The sequence below is a fragment of the Urocampus carinirostris genome, chromosome 12, assembly GCF_059441175.1.
Source record: "Urocampus carinirostris isolate Australia breed hairy pipefish chromosome 12, RoL_Ucar_1.0, whole genome shotgun sequence".
NCBI classification, from domain to species: domain Eukaryota; kingdom Metazoa; phylum Chordata; class Actinopteri; order Syngnathiformes; family Syngnathidae; genus Urocampus; species Urocampus carinirostris.
Window position 1 is genome coordinate 8,592,351 of NC_142360.1, and position 27,407 is coordinate 8,619,757.

At 41.7% G+C, this 27,407-nt stretch overlaps 2 protein-coding genes and 1 non-coding gene across 5 annotated transcripts in view; 1 reads left to right on the forward strand and 2 right to left on the reverse strand.

Moving 5' to 3' along the window:
- The window catches only part of gabra5 (gamma-aminobutyric acid type A receptor subunit alpha5), a 52,172-nt gene extending 37,089 nt beyond the window's left edge, over window positions 1-15,083 (reverse strand). Inside the window, exons 1-6 of the mRNA XM_088350473.1 lie at window positions 14,751-15,083; window positions 9,953-10,040; window positions 8,246-8,370; window positions 5,467-5,534; window positions 5,167-5,387; window positions 3,459-3,541 (exon numbers count right to left, since the gene is read on the reverse strand). Coding sequence (XP_088206599.1) covers window positions 3,459-3,541; window positions 5,167-5,387; window positions 5,467-5,534; window positions 8,246-8,370; window positions 9,953-10,038 — 583 coding nt within the window. The 5' untranslated portion in view covers window positions 10,039-10,040; window positions 14,751-15,083. The remainder of the gene's footprint in view (window positions 1-3,458; window positions 3,542-5,166; window positions 5,388-5,466; window positions 5,535-8,245; window positions 8,371-9,952; window positions 10,041-14,750) is intronic.
- Window positions 1-27,407, forward strand: part of gabrb3 (gamma-aminobutyric acid type A receptor subunit beta3) — a 66,634-nt gene that overhangs the window by 20,291 nt on the left and 18,936 nt on the right. Inside the window, exons 1-4 of one of the 3 annotated variants that reach the window (XM_088350471.1) lie at window positions 16,246-16,681; window positions 16,756-16,803; window positions 21,761-21,852; window positions 21,934-22,001. In XM_088350471.1, coding sequence (XP_088206597.1) covers window positions 21,780-21,852; window positions 21,934-22,001 — 141 coding nt within the window. In that variant the 5' untranslated portion in view covers window positions 16,246-16,681; window positions 16,756-16,803; window positions 21,761-21,779. Of the gene's footprint in view, window positions 1-16,245; window positions 16,682-16,755; window positions 16,804-21,330; window positions 21,677-21,760; window positions 21,853-21,933; window positions 22,002-27,407 lie in introns of those variants that run through there. The other 2 variants (XM_088350469.1, XM_088350470.1) reach the window with 2 other exon arrangements.
- Window positions 6,461-6,654, reverse strand: LOC148354860 (U2 spliceosomal RNA). Its single transcript, XR_015852332.1, has one exon. It is a non-coding gene; the product is annotated as a U2 spliceosomal RNA (small nuclear RNA).

Here is a 27,407-nt window from a genome sequence, read left to right on the forward strand (position 1 = left end):
ACCATACAATAAGTTCAAAACCCCTTATTTAAAGCTCAAAACCTAGCTCCTAACCGTAACCCGACACCTAATTTAGGAAACAACAATTCCAAGCATTTACAAGCGCTTCATCAAAAATACAAGCTCTTTCCTATTATTAGAAACACATTAAAAATCAAGCATTTTCAAGGATTTAAAGCGCACCCGTACGAACCAGGTGAATATTACGGTAACCTCTGGAAAATATCAAAAATATTCAAGAGAAAATCTGACTGTAACTTTCTTTTAAATAAGCCCGAACCGTTTAACAGAAAAAAAGCACGACTACGCAAGCAGTAGTAGCTTAGCGGGAGCATGAGAGGTGATTAACGCATCCAGGAACGGGGGCCATTGCGGCTTTGAGCGAGGCCGGAGCTACAGGGCGGGACTTACGAGGAAGGGGGGGGGGGTGTTGTGGGCGTCATCCACGCGGGTCAAGGGATTAACTCGGGTTAATGGAGTCGCGGGAAACCGGATACGGCGCTGATAGCCTCCAAGGCTCACGCAGGCCCCTGCACGTCACAAAAAAAAGCTTTTTTTGTGTTTTCTTTTCTGTATTTTTAAAAAAGCTCTCCAAAAATCCTAAGCAGCTCGGAAGTTATTTGGTCTATTATTTGATTATTCTCTCAGCGTCCTCTTTTTATTTCTGTTGCGTAACAAAGCTTCAGTAGCTGATACCGCACACAAAGGTTAAGTGGACCCCTGCTGAGGACTGCAAACAGGCCACCGATTGCGACAGTGTGCAGTTAACTGCTCGTTTTTTAAATGGATTAAGGAAAATAAAGGCACAATTTAGAGGGACACCATGTAATATTTGACATTGTGTAGGACAATCAAACACTGAACTACGCAAACATAGGAGAAGCTAAATATGAACCAATGTCCCTTTAACCATATAGAACCCACGGCTCATAATTTTCCAAAGAAGAAAAAGGTTCTTGAGTACTGCAGGGTTAAAAGTAGGGTGCGTTGTTTGAGGTGTTTTTAAAGTTTAAAGTAGAAAATGTTCTCTACTAAGTATGTGTCAACAATGCCCAACAGAGTTCAAAGAGCCTTTATAAAAATGGGGGGAATGATTTCATTCTCGTTCTAGGGTTTTTTTGTTAGTGTAGCCTAAAAAAGTAAAAGTAAGAAAAGGCCAGTTCGAAAACAGTCCAAATGCCAACCCAAACCCCAAGAAACTATATAAAAAGAAGAGTTTATTAGTACTCTATAAATGTGCTGACTGCAATCGCGACCTTGAGTCAGGGGATGGCGGCAGAGAGTAGCCAAATTTCAAGTTGCAGACGCAGCCATTTGAAATAGAAAATAAATGCTTCAATCATGGTTTTCTCATAAAACTTGGGTAAAAAATATCCAAATATTTAAATCAGCTTTAAACATTTGTGCTTGTCATTGTTATGGAAATATGTGTTGCCATTATTTAGATCGATTTCATGTTTTTTTTTCTGGAAACATGACGACATTTTCATTAAAATTTTAAGATTTGTAATTGAAAAACAAAAATGTGCAGAATATAAAGAGTATAGAATAAATCTCATTTGTTGTTTGTTTTTCCCTATAACTCCGATTTTAAAGTCAAATGTTTTGAAATTGGACATTGTTTTGGGAAAGCATAATTTAAAGTAACATATTTTTTTCTTAGAATATGTTGGGGGTATTTAGTTTTCTATACAGACACTCCCCTACTTACGGACGATCGTTCGTAAGTTGAATTTGTTCATAAGTTGCTTCAAGGCTTTATTTTATATGGAATGTATGTTTAAGGTTTATATTTGTATGTTTAAGAATTGTATAAGTAACCTGTATCGTTTTGTACTGAAAAATAAATATTTCATAAAATAATATGCTCTATGAAGATAAATAAAGTTAAGTTTAACTTACTTTTGAAAGATGGACTTCAAGAGGTCCTCCTCCGAGGGAAAAAGTAGACAAAAAAAGCGCTCCGACCATTTTCTCAACCGCAACAAGCTTTCTTATTCCACTTTCATTTCAAAAGAAACGTCTCGCCTCTTTTTTACACCAACCATATTGATTAGATGCACGAGATAATAAATAATAAAAATGTCAAAGTTCTTTGCGTGCTGGAGATATAGTATACAGTAGTATGTTTACACACGAACTAGGAAGAGAAAGCCGAATTTCCTCTTCGGTGTCATGATTACTGATGTGACTCAGTTGTGCCCGCTCATTTGGCGCCACCCGCCACGGGTTCTGATTGGCTTCCTGTCACTATTTGAACTCAGTTGTGTCAATCCCCTGTGGTCAGTCCGTCTTCGAACCTCTGTTTTCACTAGGTAAGCCTTTTTCAACCCTGACTCCCGCCTGTCCCATTTTTGTTCCTGTTTGTTTCCGGCTACGACCCATTTTGATCCCGACCACGCCTGCTCTCCCGTCCCGACTTGCAAACCTTTTTTGATCCCGACCAAGTCTGCTCTTCCGTCCCGGCTTACGTCCCGTTCTGGCCCCGACCATGTTTTTGCTCTGCTGTCCCGGCTACCGACCAGTTTTTCCGTCCCTAAGTACGAGAGCGACTTGCTTCCCGCGTCCAGCGAACACCGGATCGTGGGCGCAGCCCTTCATCTTTCCTGCAATAAAACTTGTGAGAAACGTAACACAATTGGGACCTGTTTCCGTTCTGGTCTTGACATTCGGGGTGGTTGCTGGGTGAGCCCTCACAGCACCACCACACACCGGTAGAGACGGAAAGAAGCACTACAGTAATGTCCTGTACTCGGAAAAAGGTGCACACAATACAAAATCTAACTTACAGCAATATCCGGATATTTTTCGACATCCCCCAAAAAATGTTCGTATCTACCGTTATGCATAAGTCGAATGGTCGTAAGTAGGGGAGCGTCTGTATGTACCTATATGCAACACTATCATGATTGCCATACATTTAGATAGATTTGGTGAGAAACAGCTTAAAATACATCTCAAACAAATGTAAAAGACAATAATTCTATTTGTTCCACGTACATCAATAGCAGTATCTTTTATTAACTCAAGTTTCCTTATATCCCAAAATTGAGAGTCAATTACTTAAAATCCAAATCGGCTTTCGTTTTTCAAAATTTGCAAAACATAGATGTACACTTTAAACCAAGAACCATTCTAACGCCTCTGCATGCGTAAAAGACAACAACGTAGGATTAAAATATTGGAAATAGTGCTCTTTGTGCAAAATTTTACTTCTATATTAAAAGAGTTTTTTTGGGGGGTTCTGAGTAAGAGAACCTAAATAACTGACCTGTGCGTGTACAATTCTACGTAGTGTGTAGTTAAGTCTACCTCTCAATTAATCTTATTATTAAAGTCCCATTTGGGTTGACTAGGGCGTGCCAGTCTTGCGCCAAGTGCAGGGAAGCCCCTCCTAATTAATCCCAAACGCTTAACTCCCTCTACGCCGATAAACCGAAGGCTGGCGATGGACTCACAGCTTCCGAACTTGAGGGGGCAGGCGTGCGCGTCCATGGGGAAGTCCTCCAGTTGCATGGGGCACTCTGCAGAGATGGTCAGTCTGGAAAAACAAGAGAGAAATCAATCGAGGTTGAAACACAGAAAACATGCAAACTAAAGATAAAGCATTGAAGTCCTTGGGAAGACTGCTACTCCCACCATGTGGACACAAATTCAGTATCTACATACAAATAGCATTGTCTGAAACTCATGGCAAAAAGTTACAGGACACCAGGACAGACAACTCTGAAATAGCCATAAAGTTGCCGGCCCCATTTTTCACAACTTGAAACACAACTTGAAAGACGACTAAACGCAAAAAAAACACTGTTGCAAAGTATTAAGGATGGATAATCAGTATATATAAGAAAACAACACTTTAAAATTAAGTATATGACACCATTTTTTTTCCATCTGCCATCAGTATGTACCCGTATTTACTCATTTTTATTCATGCAATGTTTGCGTTGCATCTTCTGCTACAGGCCACGTGAACTCCTCTTTTAATGTCCGTTTACGTTTTGTAGCGTCATACATTTTGTTAGCTTCTTTCGAATCTTTCTTGCGGGCTGAGTTCTCGGCTTGGTTCCTAACCTCTTACCCAAATTTCTTGTGTTCTCTGTGCTTCTACTTTGGAAAATGATATGCAAATACACGACGTTATAAGGCTCGGGAAAGTCCTGAAGCACCGAGTTATTCGATACAGGCTCCTGAGTATACAAATTGCCAGACGAACCGAAATTCCGAAATTTCCAAACCGAACGAAGATTTCGAAATCGGAATAAAGCAAAAGTTTGATTTGCAAAAAATAAAAAATTAAAACATAGAAACCCAATTTTTTTTTTAAATTGAATACGTTGTCGGCCGCCCGGGCAGACGTTATTTCAGACACTGAAAATAGGACCGAATATTTTTGCAAAATCAACAACAATTCTAAAATACTGATAATGAAAATTTTGTCAATTCTTGTTTTTTCAGTGTCGCACACAGTTATCATTGGTTTTCATTTCTATTAATTAAAAGGAAGATAGCTCAGGGCTTGGCAACCCACCCCCAAAATGCCTTTTGGCTGAAAAAAAAAATAAAATAAATTTCTATAAACCACTTTAAAGAAAGAAATTGGAAATAAAAGGGGAATTCGTACATACAAGTAATTTAATATTCTAAATATTTTTAAAGCATTAAAAAATGTTAAAGGGACATTGTGTATTATTTAGTGCCTTTTAAAAAAACCTCGCAGAAAAATATATATTAAAGGAATAAAGTTTATTTGGGCACAGCACAAACAAATAAAAACAGCATTAACCACTAATTAACAAACGGGAACAACAAAATATTTTAACCAAAAAAATAACCGATAACAAGCAAAAATACGTGAACAATTATTAACATCCATTTTTAAAAATACTAAATGACCTCTTCTCCTCCCGAGTCCTCAAAAAACAAAATATGAAAATTCTGGTTCTCTCAAATTAATTAGTCGGGTTTGGGCTTGATTGGGCTTGAATACCGTGGGCCTGGTGGATTTTTTTGGCCCGATCTTACCTCTAATACAGATGTGCGAACATAAACAATTCCATTACCTATCCTCATCAAGACTCAAATATTTCGTTTTACAAGTTGATTTCAAATGTTCAGTGATGATTGACAGATATAAGTCAAGACGCCTGAAGGGTTGACTGGTACCTCATAGTGTAGAGCAGCGTGCCATCGTCCTTCAGCCTGAGAAGCTTGTTGGGCGTGGTCATGTTGTGAGCGATGGATTTCTTGCCATTGAGGAAGAAAGTGTCGGGCGTCCAGATGTTGCTGGCCAACAGGTTGTTGAGCGGCAACATTTTCATTGGACCTTCAAAGCAAAGACGCTCGTCTTTCCAGCTCTGACGGAAGAACACGTCGATGGTGTACTCCTGGAATGGAAATTTTGGTGTGCAAAAAGGTCAGCCCTGACTCAAGAAACTCTTAAAAGCAAGATACAGTTCCGCTTACCATTTCCGTGTCAGAGACGGGGCCGAAGCTGGTGACAAAAATGTTGGTTTTGATTTCCGTCACCTTTTCTGTATGATTGGAGAGAACAGACAGTAAGAGAACAAACACATTTAGATATTAGGATGTTCCTTTACTTCCATCATTTCATGATTATAATTCAATGCAACACTAGCGCGTTGGCCTTAGGGTTGAGCACCTGCCCGGGGACTGAAAAGTCACGGGTTCGATCCTTGGCTGAGTCATACCTAAGACTTACAACATACAGCGGGTACCCATTGCTTCCCTGCTTCGTGCTTGGCATTAAGGGTTGTAATTAGGGTATTTGGTCACCTAATGACTAGATAAAGTTGGGAAAAAAGACCGTTTCAATGGGGAGATATTTTAAACCTGTTATGAAAGACGGCCAAATGACAGTAGTCTTACCAGAATATACTATTTTCATTTTATTTTTGATCAAAAAAGGTTCTAAACATATGGAATGTTCAAAACCTTTCCGAGGAGCAGCATGACGTTTCTGTTGTAATTCCATTTCTTGTTCCTGATCCTAAAACGGCCACAGGAGGGCAGCGTATACTCGTATTGAAACTAAAAAAAATAAAGACGGGTGAGAGCCAATCCTGCATCGATGCGTTACCTATGTCATTTTATTTTATTTTTTTATCAAGGGGCGAAAATCCACATCCAAGGTAAATTTGCAATTTCTAATGATCTTAATAAAAAATATTTTAAAGAGTCATTATATAAGTTGTACAAGAACATAGGGATATCAAAGATCAGATTTATGCAAGCGCTGTTTACTTATGGCGTCCTCTATAATTGCAAGGCGGGGGGGGGGGGGGGGGGGGTAAGGGCTATTGATCTATATTCGTTATTCATTATCCATTATCCGTTATCGGTCAGTTCATAATACGCTACAAAGCCTAGGAGCCAGGACACTTACTCTCAGCCAAAAGGCCAAGCTAAGGTCCTAGCCCTAAAGCCTTGCTGCGATCATTGCGAATGCACCGTTCCCGGAGGTACTGCTATACCGGGCCGATGCGTGGAGTGGACAAAGCAAGCTCATATTCCATCTCCGAAATGCAAAAATCAAAGATAGTGACTTCATAGAAAGTACACAAGGCCAAGCTAAGGATCTAGCATCAAGAACAGATACTACACTTGATCTTAGCCAAAAGGCCTAATTGCAAGGCATGGACTCTCACAGCAAAGCCTGAAAGGAAAATCCAGGCCATGGAGATGCAATGGAACAGGAAACTTCTAGGCATCAGCTACTGACAAACGAAACGGTAGACAACACCATCAGAGGGCGCATTGGACCCTATGAAGAACTGTTTTCAACTGTGCGCAGGCTGAAACTTCAGTGGTATGGTCACGTCACAAGATCCTGAAGGCTAACCCAGATAATGCTCCAGGGCACAGTCCAAGGAGGCAGGAGAAGAGGAAGACCGAAAGAGAACTAGGCGGGCAACATTAAGGTGCCAACTTTGCCATGACCCAAAGACGGGCCAGAAACGGTCAACAGTGGCTAGGTTGTCCAGAGTTGCGTCCTCAGTGGTGCCCTGACGACCCATTAAGGGATACGTGAACCGTGAATGCAAGTTATATTATTTGGGGGAGCTTTTGAAAACAAAACATATTTTTGATAAGTCAAGTCAGGCCAAGTCATGGTTTTTTGTATAGCCCTTAATCAATAAGAACAGTAAGTGGTTTAGAACAGTATGTACTGCATTTTCAAAATGTATATTTTTTGTCTTGTGGTGTTGCACTAAGGAAGGAATTCTTTTAGCTTTAAAAATAAAACAAAACCGTTTTAACCCCCCCAAATTATCTTTTTGAACAACAGTTTAACAATTGGGAAATTTGAACTCCATCTTGGTTAATTTTGTGCTCTTTTTCCCCTTTGAAATTAAAAAAAAGATGACATTCAGCACGAGGAATAATGGTAAATCTTTTCTAAAAGACCCAGTCAGAAATGGTTGCTTACAGTAAACGGTTTAATAATAGCAATAATAATAAATAAACAGCGGGCACCACTACTGACTCTCTGTACATACCTCTGCATACTTTCTTTGCCAGCCTAATAGTGAGTTAAAGGGACGCTGTGTGAAATTGTGTTGTTGCTGCATTGTGGCATTGTGTAGTGCAACCTAAAACGGGTGCTAAAAAGCACAGCAAAGAATACAAACTACAAATACTTAAAGTGACTGAATTGCACAATTTTTCTCCTCATTTTTTCTCTCTATCCTATCGTGAGTTTTTTTTCCCGACTACCCGTAGCAGCAAGATGGCGGACAATCATGTAAGGTCCCTAAATAAAATGTCTCCAACTGTTTTCAAGCCGAGAGCTACTGTTTGTTACTGATCAGCGCAAAGGGCACTTAGCTTGATATGCATTTTAAAAAATAACATCTTTTGTTGTCACTATGATGTTACTATGTCATTAATATGTTATTAAGGTGTTATTTATTGGAAGTAGTGTTAAGCAGACTTATTCAACCACAACAAAATATATATTTTAATAGAATATCACGATGACCCAACACCCAACACACTTAAGCTGTTCTTAAGGGGCACTCAGGTGCCTGCAGGTACCACATTGGAGACCCCTGTGCTTGAAAATAAACACGGTCCCCTTGAAACAAAGCAGAATCTAGTTAACAAATAAAACAAATGCACCATCAAGTTGTGGCCAGTAGGGTAGCTTATTGTTTACTTTACTCATTTTCCCATTTCCCTGATCGCAAATTAACTAAATAAAAAGTCTGTGCAATATGATTACCTCCCAGTCCGGGGCGCAGCCGGTTGTCGTATCCATCCAACAGTCCGTCCAGGATTCTTGTGAACACTGTGATGTTGTTAATTAATTCTGCCTCGCTGGGCATTCCCGTCGCCTCCTGCTGGAGACTTGACAATAAAGAGACACAAATTAGCGCAACTGTCTTCATCTCAAACAACAGAGATGAGGATGTAAGTACCTAAATTCTAAACGATAGAGAGCACCTGATTACAGACGCTCCCCTATTTACGAACATTCGAGTCACGAAAAACGGTTTACACAAACACTTTTTTTCGGGATTTCGAAAAATATCCGGACATTGCTGCAAGTTTGATGTGAAAATGTGCACCTTTTTCCGAGTACAGGACAGTACAGTACTGCTTGTTTCCGCCTCTACCGGCGTGTGGCGCTGTAAGAGCCACCCCACATCCACACCGAAGAAGCAATCAGGCTTCCTCTTTCTAGTTTGTGTGTAAGCATACTATACTCTAGCTCCAGCGCGCTAAGAACTTTGACATTTTCATTGTTTAATATCTCATGCATCCATTCAATATGGTTGGTGTAAAGTGTAATGAAGAGGCGAGTCGTTTCATTTGAAATGAAAGTGGAATGAGGAAGCTTGATGCGGTTGAGAAAATGGTTGGATCGGAGAAGGACGTCGCCTAACTCTTGAAGCTCATCTTCCAAAAGTAAGTTAAACTTAATTTATCTTTATAGATCATATTACTTTATGAAATGTTTATTTTTTAGTACACAACAATACAGGTGACTTATACAAGCCTTAAACATACTTATATAAACTTTTAACATACAAAATATAGCACCTAAGCAACTTACAAACAAATTCAACTTACGAACGATTGTCCGGAACGTATCTCGTTCATAAGTTGGGCCGCGTCTGTATAAGCCGCACCCGGTACCATTATGTACATACAAAACCCTAACCTGACTACAAGCCGCTTGTGCCTACATTAAAACATGCAGTGTTTACAAAGAAAGACGTTGCAAAGAATGAGTTTTGATAACATACAATACCCCGGTGGCCATTGTATTTTGGTAGACAAATATTTGTCTGTACGATGTTACCAGTCACTGAAATAGTACATTGCACATATTATAGGAAAGCTTAAACTCTTGGGATTCTCATACAGGAACATGATACCCGATAAGTCTAACGCCGTCGTAACTCACCCCTGGCCGTCTTCAACTTGTTTGAATGTCCGCGAAAATGGCTTTGTTGCATCAAGGACAATCCATAGAACCCAACCGTGTCAAATATTTACTCCAAAAAGCACGATAATGCTGACCGATAAATCGAAATCTGCCTTCAACATTTCTGCTTCGTTAGAGGTTGCTTCTTGTAATGCGTTTTTTTCGTCATCTTTTTTCTGTTTACAAATGAAAGAATTTGTAAAATTATTCCTGATATGGTAATTAGCCCTTCCCTTTCGATGGACACCTTTTCCATGATGAGGGTCCGTTCAAGCTAGTTTTATTCATGCACAAAGAGTGAAGTTACAACTAACTTGCGTCTTCCTCGACACATATGTTCCACTGCACTAACTCTTACTGCTAAGGCGCCCCTGGCGGCCGTTAGATAACATGCATGAGTTAGACGCATCATTGTATAAGCCGCAGGGTTGAAGGCTTGTAACATAAGTCTCTATGTATAGTACAGAATTTACGGTAATGAAAATGAGACATTCTCACCTAAGGCGGCAGGTGAGGCCGGCGAGCAAGAAGCAGAGGCACCACGCTTGTCTCATTGCAAAGCTGCAGAGCTTTCCATCGCCCATTCCTGCCACAAAAACACACTCATGAGCATCTCCAGCTAAACAAGCAAAAGCTGAAATTGTGATTAACAGCAGTGGGCAGCAGCCACAAGGGGCAGAGACCAGTACAGGGCAATTGGGTTGTTTTGAACCGGACCGCACAAAGAGAAAATCGAAATCACTTGTGCTTATACTTTGTTTATTAATGTATACAAAAAAATATTATATACTTAGCATTGAATGCAACGGAATTAAACCTGGAGCACTGTACTCAGAGTGCCCAATCTAAGCCACTAGGGCACTATAATTGGAAATGGAAAGTAGGAAGATTTTATCCCATCATCACATTAATTTTACTCAGGGTGCCACGTTGAACAATGTCATAATGGAGCATTGTAAGAAAGAGTTCAGCCAAAACAATCTAGAATATGGTTTTGTGAGTAAAAATAGTGGGATGATGAGATCAAATCTAATACCTTTTCCCTTGTCACATACATCTCTAGTAATTATACAGTAGATACAGGCTCATTTTTGATTGATTGCTTGATATATTAATTGATTGAGTGATTGATTGGTATATTGACTGACAGACTGGCTGAGGCTTTATTTAGTCACGGTACACGCAAAAAACAACATCAACCATTTACCAAACGAAAACAACGAAATATTTGCATAAAAACAGATGTACCATACAATATATATAAAAAAAAAGTGTCAAAAGGGAGTAAGCTGAAGCCGAAGTTTTTAAAGGCCTACCCCCGATGCAGGGAAGACATATTCAAAATCAAAACCATAACTAGCACCATTCCCTACAAACTATCAAGATCAGAGCGGGGACAGGACCGATCGCGTAACGTTTCTCACAAGTTTTATTAGAATAAAGGGAGGGGGTTGTGCACACGATCCATTGATCGCTGGCCGCGGAAGTGGCACATCCGTGGCGAGCGATGGCGGTGTCGGGAGCGGGAAAAAAAAGGTCAGTAGGAGAGCAAAAAAACGTGGTCGACATCAGAAAATAGGTCAAAAGCCAGGGGAAGAGAGTAGACGTGGCCAAGATCAGAAACGGATCGTTATTCGGGACGGGAGAACAGACATGGTCGTGATCAAAACAGGTCTTAATTCGGGACGGGAGAGCAGACCTGGTTGAGATCAAAACAGATCGTAGCGGGAGACAAACAGAAGCAAAAAACGGGACCGGCAAAAAAGGGATTGCCGTGTAAAAACAGAGAGTCGCAGACGGACCGACAAAAGGGGACTGACAGGACAGAGTTTAAAACAGACAGGGAGCAATCTGTCATCAAGCTACAGCTGGCGTCATATAGGCGGGGCCAAATGGGCGCCATGGCAACCATGACACAAAAGAAAATTTAAAAAACAAATACATGAAATTTCAAACTTACAATTTCATTCATCCATCCATTATCTGCACTGCTTAACCTCAGTAAGGTCAAGGGTGCAGGAGCCCATCCCAGCTATCTTCGAGCAGTGGGCAGGAGACACCCTGAACTGGTTGCCAGCCAGTCGCAGGGCACACAGAGACCGACAACTCACTCGCTCATTCACACCTAGGGACAATTGAAACCGGCCAATTAACCTGACATGCATGTTATTGGAATATGGGAGGGTATGCAAACTCTGCACAGGAAGGCAGGTAGCTGGGTTTGATCCCATGACCTCAGACTGTGCCACGGACGCGCTAACCACTAAGCTGCCGTGCTGCCCTCTTACAATTTCAACACAATAATATACCAACAATGGTAAGGACAGGTAACCACAACAGTCAGATCAAAAAACCAACAATGTTTTTTTATTCTTAACGTTATCGTTATCATTACTAACGTTATTATTGGGCTGAGCCGCGAGAATATTGTCAGACATTAAACGGGTAGGTGGTACAGAAAAGGTAGCGGATCATTGATTTACAGAATGTGCGCAAAATGGCAAGCACACGTTTGAAATTGTTTCTTAGCAGAATATTAATAATTTAACTAAAAAGAAAACTTTTTGTGTTTATCATTGATTTTAAGAGATATTTCACAGCATTTGTATTTTTTCTACACAAGGTGTCTTGAACCGGAACAGGAGGAGAACCCAAATGACTGACATTTCTCACAAAAGCTTTTATTCTACGGGAAATGGGGAGTCATGCATGTTAGGCAGCGGTCTGGCGTGGAATGACAGGAAGCCAGTGACCGACAAGATCGATACCAATTGCCCGAGCAGATATCGGACAGATGGGGTCGATACAGGACAAGATTGATATTTCAACAGGGTATCGAAATTAAACAGGACAAACTAGACAGGAACAAAACTGGAAACCGATACTAAACAATGGGACGGATAGGATTGATATCAAAACAGGGTATCGAAATCAAACAGGACAAACGAGATGGGAACGAAACTGGAAACCGATATCGTACCGGTTCGTTGACGGACTGACCCAGGAAGAGTGAGAGCTCAAACAGACGGAAAGTCAAACTGTCAACGAGCCGCAGCTGGCGCCACACGGGCGGTGCCAACTGGGCGCCATGGCAATCGTGACACAAGATGGAGAGATTAATAATAGTTTTGTTGTATTTTGTTGAAATGTACCTATCCTGGCTTAATTTTTTAAATTGGTATTATAGGCTTTATTTTTAAATCTTCAGCCTTTTTTTGCATACAATACTTTGTTAGCTGTTTTAATATAAATCTCCCTTTATTTTTTATTTGCACCTGGAATTTTCACAAAAAAACGTTTGAATGAAAATCAGTTTGAATGTGGTTATTTTTACTCCAAAATGGGTACTGTGTCAGTGTAGTTTATTTTAAGGCGTCAGCATTCATAACAGCAGCCGACAGGCCGATAGAAGAGTCGACGACCTCTAGAGGCAGTTTTACTATCGGGAAGAAGAACATGGAAAAATAAAAGGCCAAAATTAAAACAAATATTTTGGTAAATAAAAAGCATTGTGTATTATTTGACAACTAGATGTTGTTGTATTTTGCAGTGCTACCAAAAACAAGCGCAAAAAAGATCAAGGAAGAATAAAAACAACAGGGACTCAAAGTGCCCTGAGCGCACCATTTTTTGTCAATTATCTTTTCCCAGGGTTTTGCTAAAAGTTACTCTTTTAGGGGTAGCGGCAAGATAACAAAAAATTATGTAAGCATCCTCTAAGTAAGGCTGCCTAACAATAGGCATTGTCACTTTAAATAGTTTTCCGGTTAACAGTAAATCATATATCATCTCCCTTTTGATACTGTTGGCATTGCACTGTTTTAAACCCTTTATTCATTCATTTTCCAACCGCATATCTCAAATCAAATAAACTTTATGCTTACCTTTTTTACCACTGGGAGGCGCTGACTAATACACACTGTCCTCTTAAAAATATCAGGACAAAAGGTTTATGCATGAGTGGTATTGGTATTTTATATCAATGACTACTCAAGAGTTGTACAGCAAATCAGTCTCTGTATTGTTTATTGTGTTAAAGTGGTATCAAACTGTCTTGACTTTTTATGTACTCAAATGTGCTGTTATCATTGCAGCCCGTGTCAAGCTCCTTATGTTGTGCGTGCAAGTACGTGTATTTCTTAGATGCATGCAAAATAACATTTTTTTGGGGGTTAGCATTTTAACTGTACTTATAACAGGCATTTTCTCACTTTCACCATTTTAGTGGTACACTGTCAAAAAATGGCAGTGACCACCATATAGTCACTCTCCAACAACCGTCCCCCTCCCCTCCCATTCCACGGCCTGAAGAGCAGACAAAAGACAAAAGCAGATGGGTGCAGTAGAAAAAAATATGAGGGCTCTTTGAACTAAATTGGACACTGTTAACGCATATTTAACAGAGAAAATATTGTACTTTCAACTTTAGCACCCGACCTGAATTTTGCTAAAATTCAAATTCATATTCATCTCATAATATGGTCTCATAATACATCGTGTATATTTAAGTATGCATCATTTCTAATAAAATATATGATTTAATATAATAATAATAATAATTTCCTTGTATTGTCATTCTGTGTAACAATGTACACAGAACGAAATGTCGATTGCACCTGACCCGTTGTAGCGAGCCGATGCAGCCGCAGCCAACAGAGGGCGCCGCCGACCACTTTTTAAGTCTTAGGAATGACTCGGAAGGGGCGCGAACCACCGACCTCCCAGTCTCAAAGCGGGCGCCTTACCATCTAGGCTACTGAGCTGGACTTCAAGTCCTGCTTCTTTACCTTGTTTTCATTTAAACGTGATAAACAAGGCGTTTGTAATCAAGTTTTGCGTTACCAACGACGTCAGTTGCGGTCAGTGGTATATATATATATTTTTTTTATATATACATATTTTATACATACATATTTTATATACCAGTTCAGGGTGTCCCCTGCCCACTGCCCGGAGACAGCTGGGATGGGCTCCAGCCCCCCCGCGACCCTACTGAGGATAAGCGGTGCAGATGGATGGATGGTGTAAATTATTGTTTTTTTATATTCCTCACAAAAACACGGGTTTGGGACATTTATTCGCCGTTTTCCCATCCCTGGACATCAATTGAGTCGATTCTAATACAGATAAGAGGGGAGGGGTTCAATTAGCCCAAGGAAAAAAAACAAAAGGGTTAAAAAGAAGCCCGACCGACTGAAAGTGTTGCACCTGCATCCCTGCACCACCAACATGATCTTCTCCAGACAGTCCGAAAGCATCCCTCCCCTGACGCCCAGATGAATCCCCCCACCTTTACCTTCAAGAAGACGATAATGACGACTCCCTCTCGTCCTCCAGCGTTGCTATTCAGAAGGCTTTACCGGCGCAGCGCTCCAAATTTGCCGTCAGCGGTGAATGAGGAGCTGGCAGTCTTGGGGGGAGCAGAAGAAGAACCCCCCCTTAAAAAAGATGCGGTGTCCAAATGGAAAATAATGATAGCGTGGCGTTCATCCTGCCGAAGCTGATAAAATATAGGTGGGGGGGCTATAAAATAGGAAAATGAGGCGAATGAGAGGAGGAGAGGTTGGGAAGCAGCACTGGTGGATGTGCGCAGTGGCGGACGGGTGAAGATGCTGGCGAATAGGGGCGGGGGATGGAGGTAGGCTGAGAGAGAGAGAAAGTGAGAAAGCAGCTGCTTCACACCACTGGGTTCATTCCTTTTTTTGCCACCCCCCTTTTCGCGCCGATTTCCGACAACTCGATCAATTAATGAATCCATTAATGAGTAGCTGACGTGTTGAAGTCTCAGAAGGAATTCGATGATTTGTTTTTACCCCTCAATTTTGCAGTTGAGATTCAACACGCCATTATTTGCCGATACTGTACAGACGCTGCCCGACTTACGAACGGTTCCGGACGATCGTTCGTAAGTTGAATTTGTTTTGTAAGTTTCTTCAGTGCTATATTTTGTATGTTTAAGGTATATTTAAGTATATTTTAGGCGTGTATATGTGACCTGTATTGTTTTGTACTAAAAAAATAAACATTTCATAAAGTAATATGCTCTATAATGATAAATAAAGTGAGGTCCTCCGCCTTGGTAAGAAGTGGAAGAAAAAAAGCGTTCCGACCATTTTCTCAACCGCATCAAGCTTTCTTATTCCACACTCGTTTTAAGAGAAACGGCTAAGATAATAAACAATAAAAAGTTCTTAGTGCACTAGAGATACAGAACACGTTGTTATGTTTACACGAACCAGGAAGTAGAAGCCGGATTTCTTCTTCTGGGTGGGTGCTGGGTGACCTCTCACAGCGCCACGTGGCAACAAGAAGTACTACAGCACTGTCCTCTACTTGGAAAAATACAAATACAAAATATAACTTCCAACAATGTCCGGATATTTTTTGACATCCCGAAAAAAATGTTCATATGTACTGTTGTTCGCAACTCGAATGTTCGTAAGTAGGGGAGCATCTGTACTGGTTCATTATTTATTTTTTGGATCAATGCGAGTGCAAGCATTCACCCTTAGGGATATATTTCAACCTGCATCTCGTTTTTCTCTTACGCTTCTCTGAGTGTTGTTTCGTGGGCTGCATCAATCCCATAGCGGGCCTGATCCGGCCTGCGGGCTGCCTGTTTGACGCCTGTTAGACATCTAGTGGTCTAATAATACATACTGTCCCTTTAAAATAAGACCACCACTGTAGCGGGTATCACATTTCTATTGTTTCGAATGGATTACGACAAGTTTTTAACATCCGAAAGTGTTATCGGGAAAGCTTTAATTTAGTAAAGCACAAAATTAACTATTATACCACTACTACTATACTTATTTGAGTGCATTTTTGAAATGTTTGGTTATTGGTTTTTGATCACCATTAGTTCATCTTGTTATGTTGAAGTGGAAGAAGCTACAATGTACTTTCTGTCTTTTCACCTTTGCTGAAGGCTGCTTGGCCAATTTGCTGACCTTGAGATTTAGGCTGTTTGTTAGCTAGCGTTTGCACTTTAGTCATAGGTGAAGAAAGGCGCTCATATTGTGGACCACGCTAACAGTCTCATGTTTGGGAAATGGTTTCTACGTGCTTGAGGCAACCATTCAGTGAAGCATTATTGTTGTTCATGCTGAAACACGATTCCCCCATTAAATTGTGCTATAATCGTCAGTTGGACTGTACGCCCGGGGGGGAAATTGTTTTAGGATTCGTTTTATACTCTTACATTGTCAGCTAATTTAATTGGAGGTAGGACGACTTTAGAGGTCAACAGCACAGAATTTGTGAATTGCTCTCAACTGTTTTTTTTTTTTCAATTGCAGGAACGCTGTGGATGGGAACAAAAAGCTGCATGCAATCTACGACACTAGGTGAGTGTTATTTTGTGGTAAGCAATGTTGTTTTACATAAGGGCCGAGAAAGTACTGCCTTATTGATAGATCGAAAGGGGCTTGTAACAGTATCTCTGGAGGTGGAAAATTGCCAGATCTGCAGTTTGAAGAGAAAAGGGAAATAAAGAAAGGGTGGAAAGTAGGGTTGGGGGATACGATGATATGAGAACGTTAAAGCTTTAATGAGATTGCCACCTAAAAAATGAAATAGACTGGAAAAAAATTGTGATGTTATTGCGATATTGTCCACCTCTACAGTATTATCAAGATTCTTTTTCCTGGTTGAGGTGTCGATTATTGTTTAGTTGTTTTACCTCTATGATATATAATTTTGTAAAATCACCAACTACACTCCTTTGCTGTCTCGATTGCCCATTGCCCTCACCTGTGCCGGCTTGTTTGGCGCCAGCTGCTGCTCGTTGCCTGATTGGCTCTCCTCCTATTTAAACTCAGTGCTCTCGTTCACTCCTTGTCAGTCCGTCAACGAACCTCTGCACTTGCAAGGCCAGCATTTCGACTCTGTCCGGTATCCTGCTCGTCTACCCAGTGTCCGGTATCGATCCTGTCTGTCCCGTCCTGTCTGGTATCTTGCTCGTGCATCCTGTATCCGGTAACAATCCCGTCAGTCGAGTCCTGTCCGGTATCCCGCTCGTGTATCCAGTATCCGGTATTGATCCCGTCAGTCCCGTCCGGTCTGGTATCCTGCTCGTCTATCCAGTATCCGGTATTGATCCCGTCTGTCCCTTCCTGGCCTGTACGGTATCCTGCTCGTGTATCTTGTATCGGGTATCGATCCCGTCTGACCCGTCCTGTCCGGTATCCTGCATCCGGGATTGATCCCGTCTGTCTCGTCCTGTCCGGTATATTGCTCGTGCATCCTGTATCTGGTAATGATCCCGTCAGTTGAGTCCTGTCCGGTATCCTGCATTCGGTATCCTGTATCTAGCATCGATCCTATCGGTCCCATCCTGTCCGGTATCTGCTTGTGCATCCTGTATCTGGTATCGATCCCGTTTGCCCTGTCCTTTCCGGTATCCTGCTCGTCTGCCCCTGGCTTCCTGTTTTCCCGCGCCTGACTTCTCTGCCCCACTTCTTCTGCCCAGCGATCGCTGAATCACTGGCGTTTGTGTTCCTGCGCATGACTGCTCCGCTTCCGTAAAAGAAAGCTTGGTGTGAAAACGTTACGCGTTTGGGTCCACTGTCTGTTCGGGTTCTGACATTTACTCTGATTTAAAAAAGATTATTGTTATATAAGAACCTTCTTTTTGTCCGTACAGTGTTACCTCTGTACTCGGATGACTCTATTTGAACAAATCCGTTTTCGACCGAAAAACTGAATCATTTTTGCTTCGGTATTGAAACGAAAAATCGGAATTCGAACAAACCCGCGCATACCTGAATGGGTGGCCAATCTACTCCAACTGGTAGCATTGGAGAGAAATTGGCGGACCGACAACACGTCTTGATAATCCTATCTGATTTACTTTTTGCCGATAATAGTGGGCTCACAGAAAATTTGTTATAAGAGAAAGTGAAAGAGAAAAACATTGAGAAAAACGATCGAGTTGAAGAAGTAAATCAGTGTGAAATACAAAAATTGTGTAGGAGTAAATGCCATTAACTTGTTATATGTTTTTGTCTTTATTATGTTATGTAAATGTTATCCTCGATCAACCATTTAGTTTTGGTACGTTTTGTTTCAACAGTTTTTCGTTTTTAGTCTATATAATCTGTCTTGACGCGAGAAAATAGGTGCCTTGTTTTGTTTGTAATGTTTATTGCCGCTTAATTTTTTGTTAGCCTGATTTTGTCTTGCCCATTTCGGCTGTAATCCAGATTGTCTCCGTAATTACCGTAGTTGAAGACGACAACGTCATCAAGTATAGGAAAACATTGGGAACTGATACACAGACTTCTTTGTTGCAAACGAACCTAAAATGTTTCTGTTTCGGAGTAAAACCATCTGTAAAACAGATGAAGTCTGCGAAATCCTTCACTGCTTTGTATAATAAGAAACACTAAGTTTACTGCAAGTGGGGAAATAACTAAGAAAGACGCTAGAAGAAATGTGTGTTGTTTATTCTGTAAACAAAATGAACTTTGTTGCACAAATTATATTTGTTTTTATTCTAAATAGTCTCTCTGGCTGTGAGTTAATAGGTGCGACACTGTGTTTGTAAGGTTTACTGTCATGAACCGGAATAGGAGGTAGGACCCAGATGCGTAACGTTTATCACACAAGATTTAGTTTACTGGAAAGGGGCAGTCATGCACATTAAACACAAAACGTCAGTGATTCAGCGATTGCTGAGCGAAAGAAGAAAGACAAAAGTCTGGCCTGGAAAGCAAGAGACCAACGAGATCGATACCAGTTACACGAGCCGATACCGGACAGATGATGTCGATAGCGGACAGAACAGGATTGAAAGGTTTGATAACAGATATAGGAGACTGGAGACAGAAATCAGACAGGACGAGACTGACGGGCACGATATCAGACACTGGTGACCAGAGACCGAAATCAAAACAGGACGAAACAGACGGGATCGATACCGGACAGGATACCGGACAAAGTCGAAATCCTCTTGCGGGTGCAGAGGTTTGTTGACGGACTGACAACAGGCGAGTGAAAGGACTGAGTTTGAGTAAGATGGGGAACCAATTAGGAAGCCAGCAGCGGCTGGTGCCAAACGAGCAGGCACAGGTGAAAATAATCAGTCATCATGACAGTTTACTATCGCCTATTAAGGGACATCGCTGTCATTAATAAGGGGAGCAATTGGCCGAGGCTGGCAGGTAAGTTTTCACTTTTTGAATATTCAACAGTACAGGTTTTATTACAAGGTCAATCGTTACCCGTTAAAGCAAATTAAAAACTGATGGATGTGAGTTCAAATCCTCGATACCAATTTTAAGTCTTAAAACTCCACTCACGCACATTTGGTCTTAGTCGTTTGCTAGCAGCGGCAATTAATAGATCCGGCAACGCTGTTTTCAGCCAATCAGAATGCATACCTGTCAACCTCCACGGCTCTATGGCCTTACAAACTGTCATATTCTCCCTTACAAAATACAAAATAATCTTAAACCGTATTTTTTTTTAAACATGTTTATTTATGTAGTTTAACATGTTATATTGTACACGTGTTTCGTTATATCATATATATTGTTAATTAGCATTTTGCTGTGAGATACTGAGTTGCTGGAAATGAATGAGATTTATTATAAAAAAAAGTTCAAAAATTAAATACGTATCTTGGACGTTCACTGTAGAAGAAAAAATACATGCAAACATAATTAAGTAGAATAATACATTTTCTTATTCAAATTATAAATGTGTTTTCTGCATTCAATGATTGTTGGTAATACACTGATTGAAGGGATAACCACAAACCTGTCTTTTTTCATTTTCTCCTTTTATATTTCCTTTTTTTCTTAACTCCTTTATACAACATAATAATTCGTAATATAATGCATCAAAGCATGTGTGACGTTTGAGAGCCGGCTCTCTTTAATGACTTGAGCCGTAAAAGCCGGTTCTCTAAAAAGAGACGGACTTCCTTTCACTTCACATGAAATCCGATGTTTTTTAAGACCACGTGCATTTCAAATTTACTCAATCAACCCCGCCAGTGCTTGCGTGGGTTTCCTCCGGGCACTCCGGTTTCCTCCCACATTCCAAAGACACGCATTTCAGGTTAATTGGCCGGTCCAAATTGTCCCTAGGTGTGAATGAGCGAGCGAGTTGTCTGTCTCTGTGTGCCCTGCCATTGGCTGGCAACCAGTTCAGGGCGTCCCCTGCCCACTGCCCGGTGATTGCTGGGATGGGCTCCAGCACCCCCGCGACCCTACTAAGGATAAGCAGTGCAGCTAATGAGATGAGATGAAATGAGAACCCCGCCTGTTGTTTTCAGATCAGAATGACTTACTTTTAATTCAGGTTCGGCCATTGCGACTCGATGATTGTATCCAAAGAGATAGAAGATACCGCGGCGAACTCGTTTGACTTGATTGATTTGCCGTTTCGTGATAGTCGGTGTTTACCGGATGGTACCCATAATTGATAAATTTGCGTTTTTCCGTGCAGATTTTTTTTGTGCGTCGTACACGTCTTAAATGCATAATAAATCGTACTTTGTACGGCAAAAACGTACAGGTTGACATGTATGAGAATCCAAGGCAGACGACTGCCTTTGCCCTTTTTGGACACATTGATGCCATGAAAATGACTCTCTATATAATAATTGAGACCCTTTTCTACTGTGATTTGAGATAAGTTTGCATGATAAGGAAGAAAAGATACGGCTATGCTATCAGGAAAAATAGTGACTCAAGAGTGGCTCGATTTTATTTCGGCCGCTCTATTTGCTCTGCGTGTGATACATATGTATGGTAACAATGGTGGGCGCAGCTTAGTGCTCACTGTAGGATCTATTAGAGTCCAAGCTAGCCCACTCGCGCCACTCATTAGCACGCCACATGCACGCGCTTTAATCAGAAAGTGCGCATGAAGCACACAAGGACGTTATTTGAGGCGACGAGCTGCCAAAAAAAAGGAGGGAGAAGTGACGCGTGGGACGCGGCGGATTGATGGAGCGTTCACGCGTGTGTCGTCGCGTGGGCGAAGTCTCACCTGATTTAGAAGCGCTCAACGGGGCAGAGGCGAAGCGAAGTGAGGGCGGAGTAGGGACGGCGGGCAGGGAAACACCTAGGCGAGGGGGCGAAGCGCCGGCTTCCACCCCGTCTCATAGCTCACCTGAATCGGGAGGATGAGGGTCCTTCTCTGGGCGCCGTCCTGGCGCAAATTGGGTTACGGGTCGTTCTTTGCGGCTGCGTTGTTCGCATGCGCCAGGTAAACTCTTTGGCGCCAAGGATGACTTCTGCTTTGTAATCTCGACTTTACTGTTTTAAATGTAACTGCCATTTTCTCTTTTAGTGTCAAAGAGCCTGGCAACATGTCTTTTGTCAAAGACACAGTGGACAAACTTTTGAAGGGATACGACATTCGTCTCAGGCCGGATTTTGGAGGTAAAATATTTGAAACAATTTCTAACCCATTTATTTTTATTATTATGTAATCATATACACCCTTTCTTGCGTTTTTTTAAGGAGCACCTGTAGCTGTTGGCATGAGCATAGACGTGGCGAGCATTGACATGGTCTCAGAGGTCAATATGGTAAGTTCTATATGAGTTATTTTATACATTACAACCAGGGTTCGTACCGGTGCTCAAAATCCTTGAAGTTGCTTGAATTGTAATGTATTCTTTTCAAAGTTTGAAAAATGCCTGAACTTTGGATTAAGCGATTGCCAGTGAAAGTGTAATTGAAAACAACGCTCACACCGCGCTTTGCCATTGCATTTCTTAACCTCGTGATTAACGGCAGCTGGCATTAGTTCTTATGGGATTGTCTTTTGTAGCGCCATTGGCCCCTACAGGTTGCACCCAAAAGGACAGGTGCATACTACACCTAAACAGTGCAGTATGAAATGTGTGTGAGTGCAAATATCATGTTTGAATTATAGACATTTATTATGGGCAATGCCAAAAACCAAGGTAGTGGTAAACTGCAACTGGAACAACTTCCTGCAACTGAAAATGTAAGCTACATTTCACTATCAATTTACCTAACTCCTACATTGGTTGGGATTTTGTCTAAAATATAATTACACTTGAATTGTTCTGATTTACTCTAGATCTAAAAATCATATGTCTTGATAGATGCACACACAAGATTAAACATCGCAGATGTAAATCGCTATATTTGTGGATCTACAAAACACATGATTCACACCAGATTTAATAATGTTACTGAAAAAAATGAAAAAATTGAAAGTCCTTAAAGTGCTTGAATTTGGCTACAAAAATGGTGTAAAAACCCTCCCTGTCATGATTACTGATGTGACTCAGCTGTGCCCGCTCATTTGGCGCCAATCGCCGCGGGCTCTGATTGGCTCCCTGTCACTATATGAACTCGTTTCTGTCAATCCCCTGTTGTCAGTCCGTCTGCGAACCTCAGTTAAAACTTGCCTAGCCTTTTTCGACCCTGATTCCCACCTGTTTTATGCTCCCGTCTGTCCCTCGGCTTCAACCCGTTTTTTAACCTGACCACGTCTACTCTCCCATCCCGGCTTACGACCTATTTTTGTCCTCGACCACGTCTACTCTCCTTTCCTGGCTTACGACTCGCTTCCGACCACATTTTTGCTCTCCTATACCGGCTAATGACCTGTTTTCGGTTCCCGACATCGCCATCGCTCGCCACGGAAGATCCTCTTCCGCGTTCAGACCAACCGGCTCCCCGCGCTTAGCGAACGCCGGATCGTGGGCGCAGCCCTTCCTCTTTCCTTTAATAAAACCTGGGAGAAAGGTAACGCAATTGGGTCCTGTTTCCGTTCTGGTCCTGACACTGCCAACCAAATTTCGAGTAATGAACCTGTAGAGTTGAGTACTCGTGTCAAACACAAGGCCTCAGGGTCAGACGTAATCCAACAAAAAATCTAGACGTTTTTTGCGTGACGTTGCGTGCATCCCCGAATGTTAACAGTCAGCCATATTGGATTGCTCCACCAGATTGGGTTTTATGTTGTCACAGGTCTACATTAATTTTAATGGATGTCAAAATGAAAGAGGCATTTGTGAGGCGTTTTTGTGATTTTACTGCTTATTTCTCTGTATTACCTGGTGAGTGTAGGCCAGAGCAAGGGCCTCACTTGCGACGTGCCTTTTAGTGATTGTGGATGCGCACCATAAACCCAAGGCGAGAATACTTGACTGTTTCCAAAAAACTTTGAGTGTCTCTGAAAGCCTGTCGAAAAAAATAGTATCCTTTCCGGGGTGTGGAGGGTAGACCCCCGGGGATGCCGATGATAGTACTGCGTTTGCTGGCTGAAACGAGTCCAAAAGATCGCCTTATTTGAACCATGACCGCTACACCACACATTGTCTTGGCACTCCAGGATAAACGTGTAAAAAATGTTAAAAAACAATATTAGGACAGCGTTGTAATATTGAAATATGTCAACGCATATACAGTCCTAAATGTACGAGTTTCTCAGTACGTACAGGGTTCTCACGGATCCTTGAAAAGTCTTAAAAGGCATTGAATTCATTATTCTTAAAAATAAAGCATTAATGGGCATTATAATGTTACTGTCAGAGCCAGAAAAGGAGGAGGACCCAGATGTGTAGCGTTTTGTCACAAGTTTTTTGAGAAAGAGAGAAAAACAAACGCCAGCTATCCGGTGCTCCCTGGACGAGGGAAGCAAGCCGCTCACGGGATCGGAGCTTGATCGGAATGTGGAAGTTGATACTCCGGAGCGGGAGATCGTAGTGTGGTCAAACGGGCAAAACGTGTCAAGTGGGAGATCAGAGCATGGTCAGTGGTTAAAAACGGGTTGTTAGCCGGAGCGGGAGATCAGAGCGTGGTCAAAAGGACAAAACGGGTCGATGTCAGAGACAATCGGGGAATCAGGAACAGACGAGTGGTATACGAATGAAAACGGGACCAATGGGAGCCAAAGTGCTTGCCTTGCGTATGCAGAGGTTCGCTGACGGACTGACAGGAGAGACACGCGTACTGGGTATAAATAGGAGGGGAATTAATCAGGCAACAAGCAACAGCTGGCGCCAAACAAGCGGGCACAGGTGAGGGCAATGAGTAATCATGACAAAAACAGTGCCTTTGCCCAGCAATGCGGCCAGTTGTGCTGGATTCACAATGTGTTTAAAGACCACATTGTTGGTAGTAGAAAGATCTGGCGCCCGAATGTTTGTTTTTTCACTTATAGTCCAGATGTTTGATGTACAGACACTTCTTTACCAACTAGCTTCACTTGATAAACACTAATTGTGTGACTATTCTCAGTGTTCTATATGTCTTTAGTATTTTTTCGTTCCTTATGATTTGATAGACTGTCTGTTCGGATGTTGTGCACACATAATGCACGCCGTCTATTCACACAGCCTACATAAACGTGTCTGAATGTTTGCACACACACAAACATACATACGTCCATTCACGTTATCAACGCTAAAATCAGCCGATCTGTTTTTACACTCTTCCAAATTGTATAAAATACTGCTTGAATTGAACATGTCGTATTGAACAGCACGACACACATTCCACTGGGGAAACCTTAAGCACTCTCCCATCGCATCTAGGTGGAGGCTCTCACTCATTTTGTGATCCTTTCCGCTATTCCCAGTTGATAGACAGGTGTTAGCGTGACAGGTCACACGTCTGACATGCTTTTTTGCCCAGGATGGCACAGCGCTCATGTCTTCCCTCAAGGCCTCATTTACTAGAGACTGAAAACATTTCTTTGTCTCTCCCGAGATCCAAAACGTGACAAGAATCAGCACCCACACACGTTTACAAGTCAGCATCTGGTCGATAAAAATACTTCAGTGTTTTCAAGTTTTGATCCTTAGCTTAGTAGACGATGAAAAAATGAAATGGTGTCATTGAAATTTTGAGTCAGTAGTGGAAAAAATGCTAGTTAATTTCACAAGTCAATTGACGTCGGTACGTGACTACATATTCACGTACGTATTCAGCATTAAGACGGTGTTTTAAACAGTTAGACTCTTCCGTAAAGTGGGAGTTTGCACCGGGATTGTGTAAAAGCTGATTCAGCTGCCCCACTATTCTGGTGCTGCTGCATGTGGGAGGATATCACGTCCTTGAAACAACTGCTTTTGATCTCACTACCTTATCAACAGTAGCACCTCTGCAACTCCCGTATGTCAACTCTAAAAACAAGTATATCAACCCCTTTTTTGCAACATACTTCATTTTGGCTTTAGGTGAGGAAGAACTCATTTTGACTTAAATCACTTTTTGTGTGCTCTTTTGTGAGTATGCATGAATTATAGTTACCATTATTAAATTCTTGTTTTTCTTTGTTCAAATTCAGTTATTAAAACATATTCGAATTGGGAGGAGGATGTAGAGGACTTGTAATTGGACCGAGAGGTCGCAGGTGCGATTCCCGGATCTTCCGAGTTAAATGTCAAAGTATCCTTGGGCAAGACACTCAACCCCTAATGCTCCCAAAAGGCATGTAGGTGCCTTGCATGGCTGCCTCTGGCCGTGTGTGTGTGCATTCGTGCTTGTGCGTGTGTATGTGGGAGAGAGAGAGAATGCGTAAGTGTGAAGCACATTGTGTCATGATTACCGTTGTGAATCATCTGTGCCCGCTCCTTTGGCGCCAACTGCCTCGGACTCTGATTGGCTCCCTGTCCCTATTTAAACCCACTCCTATCGATCCCCTTTTGTCAGTCCGTCTGCAAACCTCAGTTAACACTAGGCAAGCCTTTTTTGACCCCGACTCACACCTGTGTTTTGCTCCAGTCTATCCCTCGGCTATAACTCGTTTTTGATCCTGACCACGTACACTTTCCCGTCCCGGCTTTCGACCTCTTCTTGTCCCCGACCACGTCTACTCTCCTTTCCTGTCTTACGACTCGCTCCCGACCCCGATTTTGCTCTCCTGTCCCGGCTACTGACCCGTTTTTCTGTTCATGACACCGCCATCTCTTGCCACGGAAGATCTATTTCCGCGTTCAGAGTGACCTGCTTCCCGCGTACAGCAATCACCGGATCGTGGGCGCAACCGTTTCTCTTCCTTCAATAAAACTTATGAGAAATGCAACGCAAGTGGGTCCTGTCTCCGTTCTGGTCTTGACACATTGTAAAGCACTTTGGGTTGTCATCAGTGAAAGCACTATGTAAATGCAGACCATTTACCATTTAGGTACTTTCTTATCTTTTTTCACTTTAAATAGGCAAGCCTGAAATTCAAATTGCACAGATTCAGTGTAATCACACAAATGAAAACAAACATGGTAGAAATATGTTCCACAAAGATTAGAAAATAAATACGGAGAATGTAGCTTTGAGCAATATTGCAATAAAAGATCATTAACAAGATAGCGATGTAAAAAAATTGATAGATTACTAAATTGTATCCTGGCCCTATTTTATTCTGTCCCGGCTGTCCATGGCCTGGATTTAGAAAATAACTAAAGACAGCCGCTTTAGCAAATAGCATCGCCTTTTTACACTTTCCCCTCACAGTCAACATTCGTCAATTGCAATATTTCAAATATTGTGGATATGTAACAAAAATCACTTATATTCATTTTTGTTCATTTATTGAACTTAACAAAGACTTGAACACTAGTTATAAAAATAGTAATACAGCAATAAGGAGTGGAAAACTTTAGGTACCTAATTATTCAATCTGTCACGACCAGAACAAATGGTGGACCCAAATGCGTAACGTTTCACACAACACTTTATTAAGAGATCCGGGAAGTCTGGGCGAGAGGAAAAGACAGCGATCTGGTGCTAGCTGGACAGGTGGAACAGGGAGCCCCTGTGGCCGATGACAGATGGTAGGGCGGACAGGCAGTGCCGGAGAGAAGAGCGTAATCATGGACCGGACAAGTCGGGAGAACCAAGCGTGGCCGGAGATCAATACGGGAAACAGAGGACGGAATCAGGCAGATTACGCGAAGCCGGGACAGGAGTACGAAACGTGGATCGGGGATAGATACAGGAAACGGGATGGAATT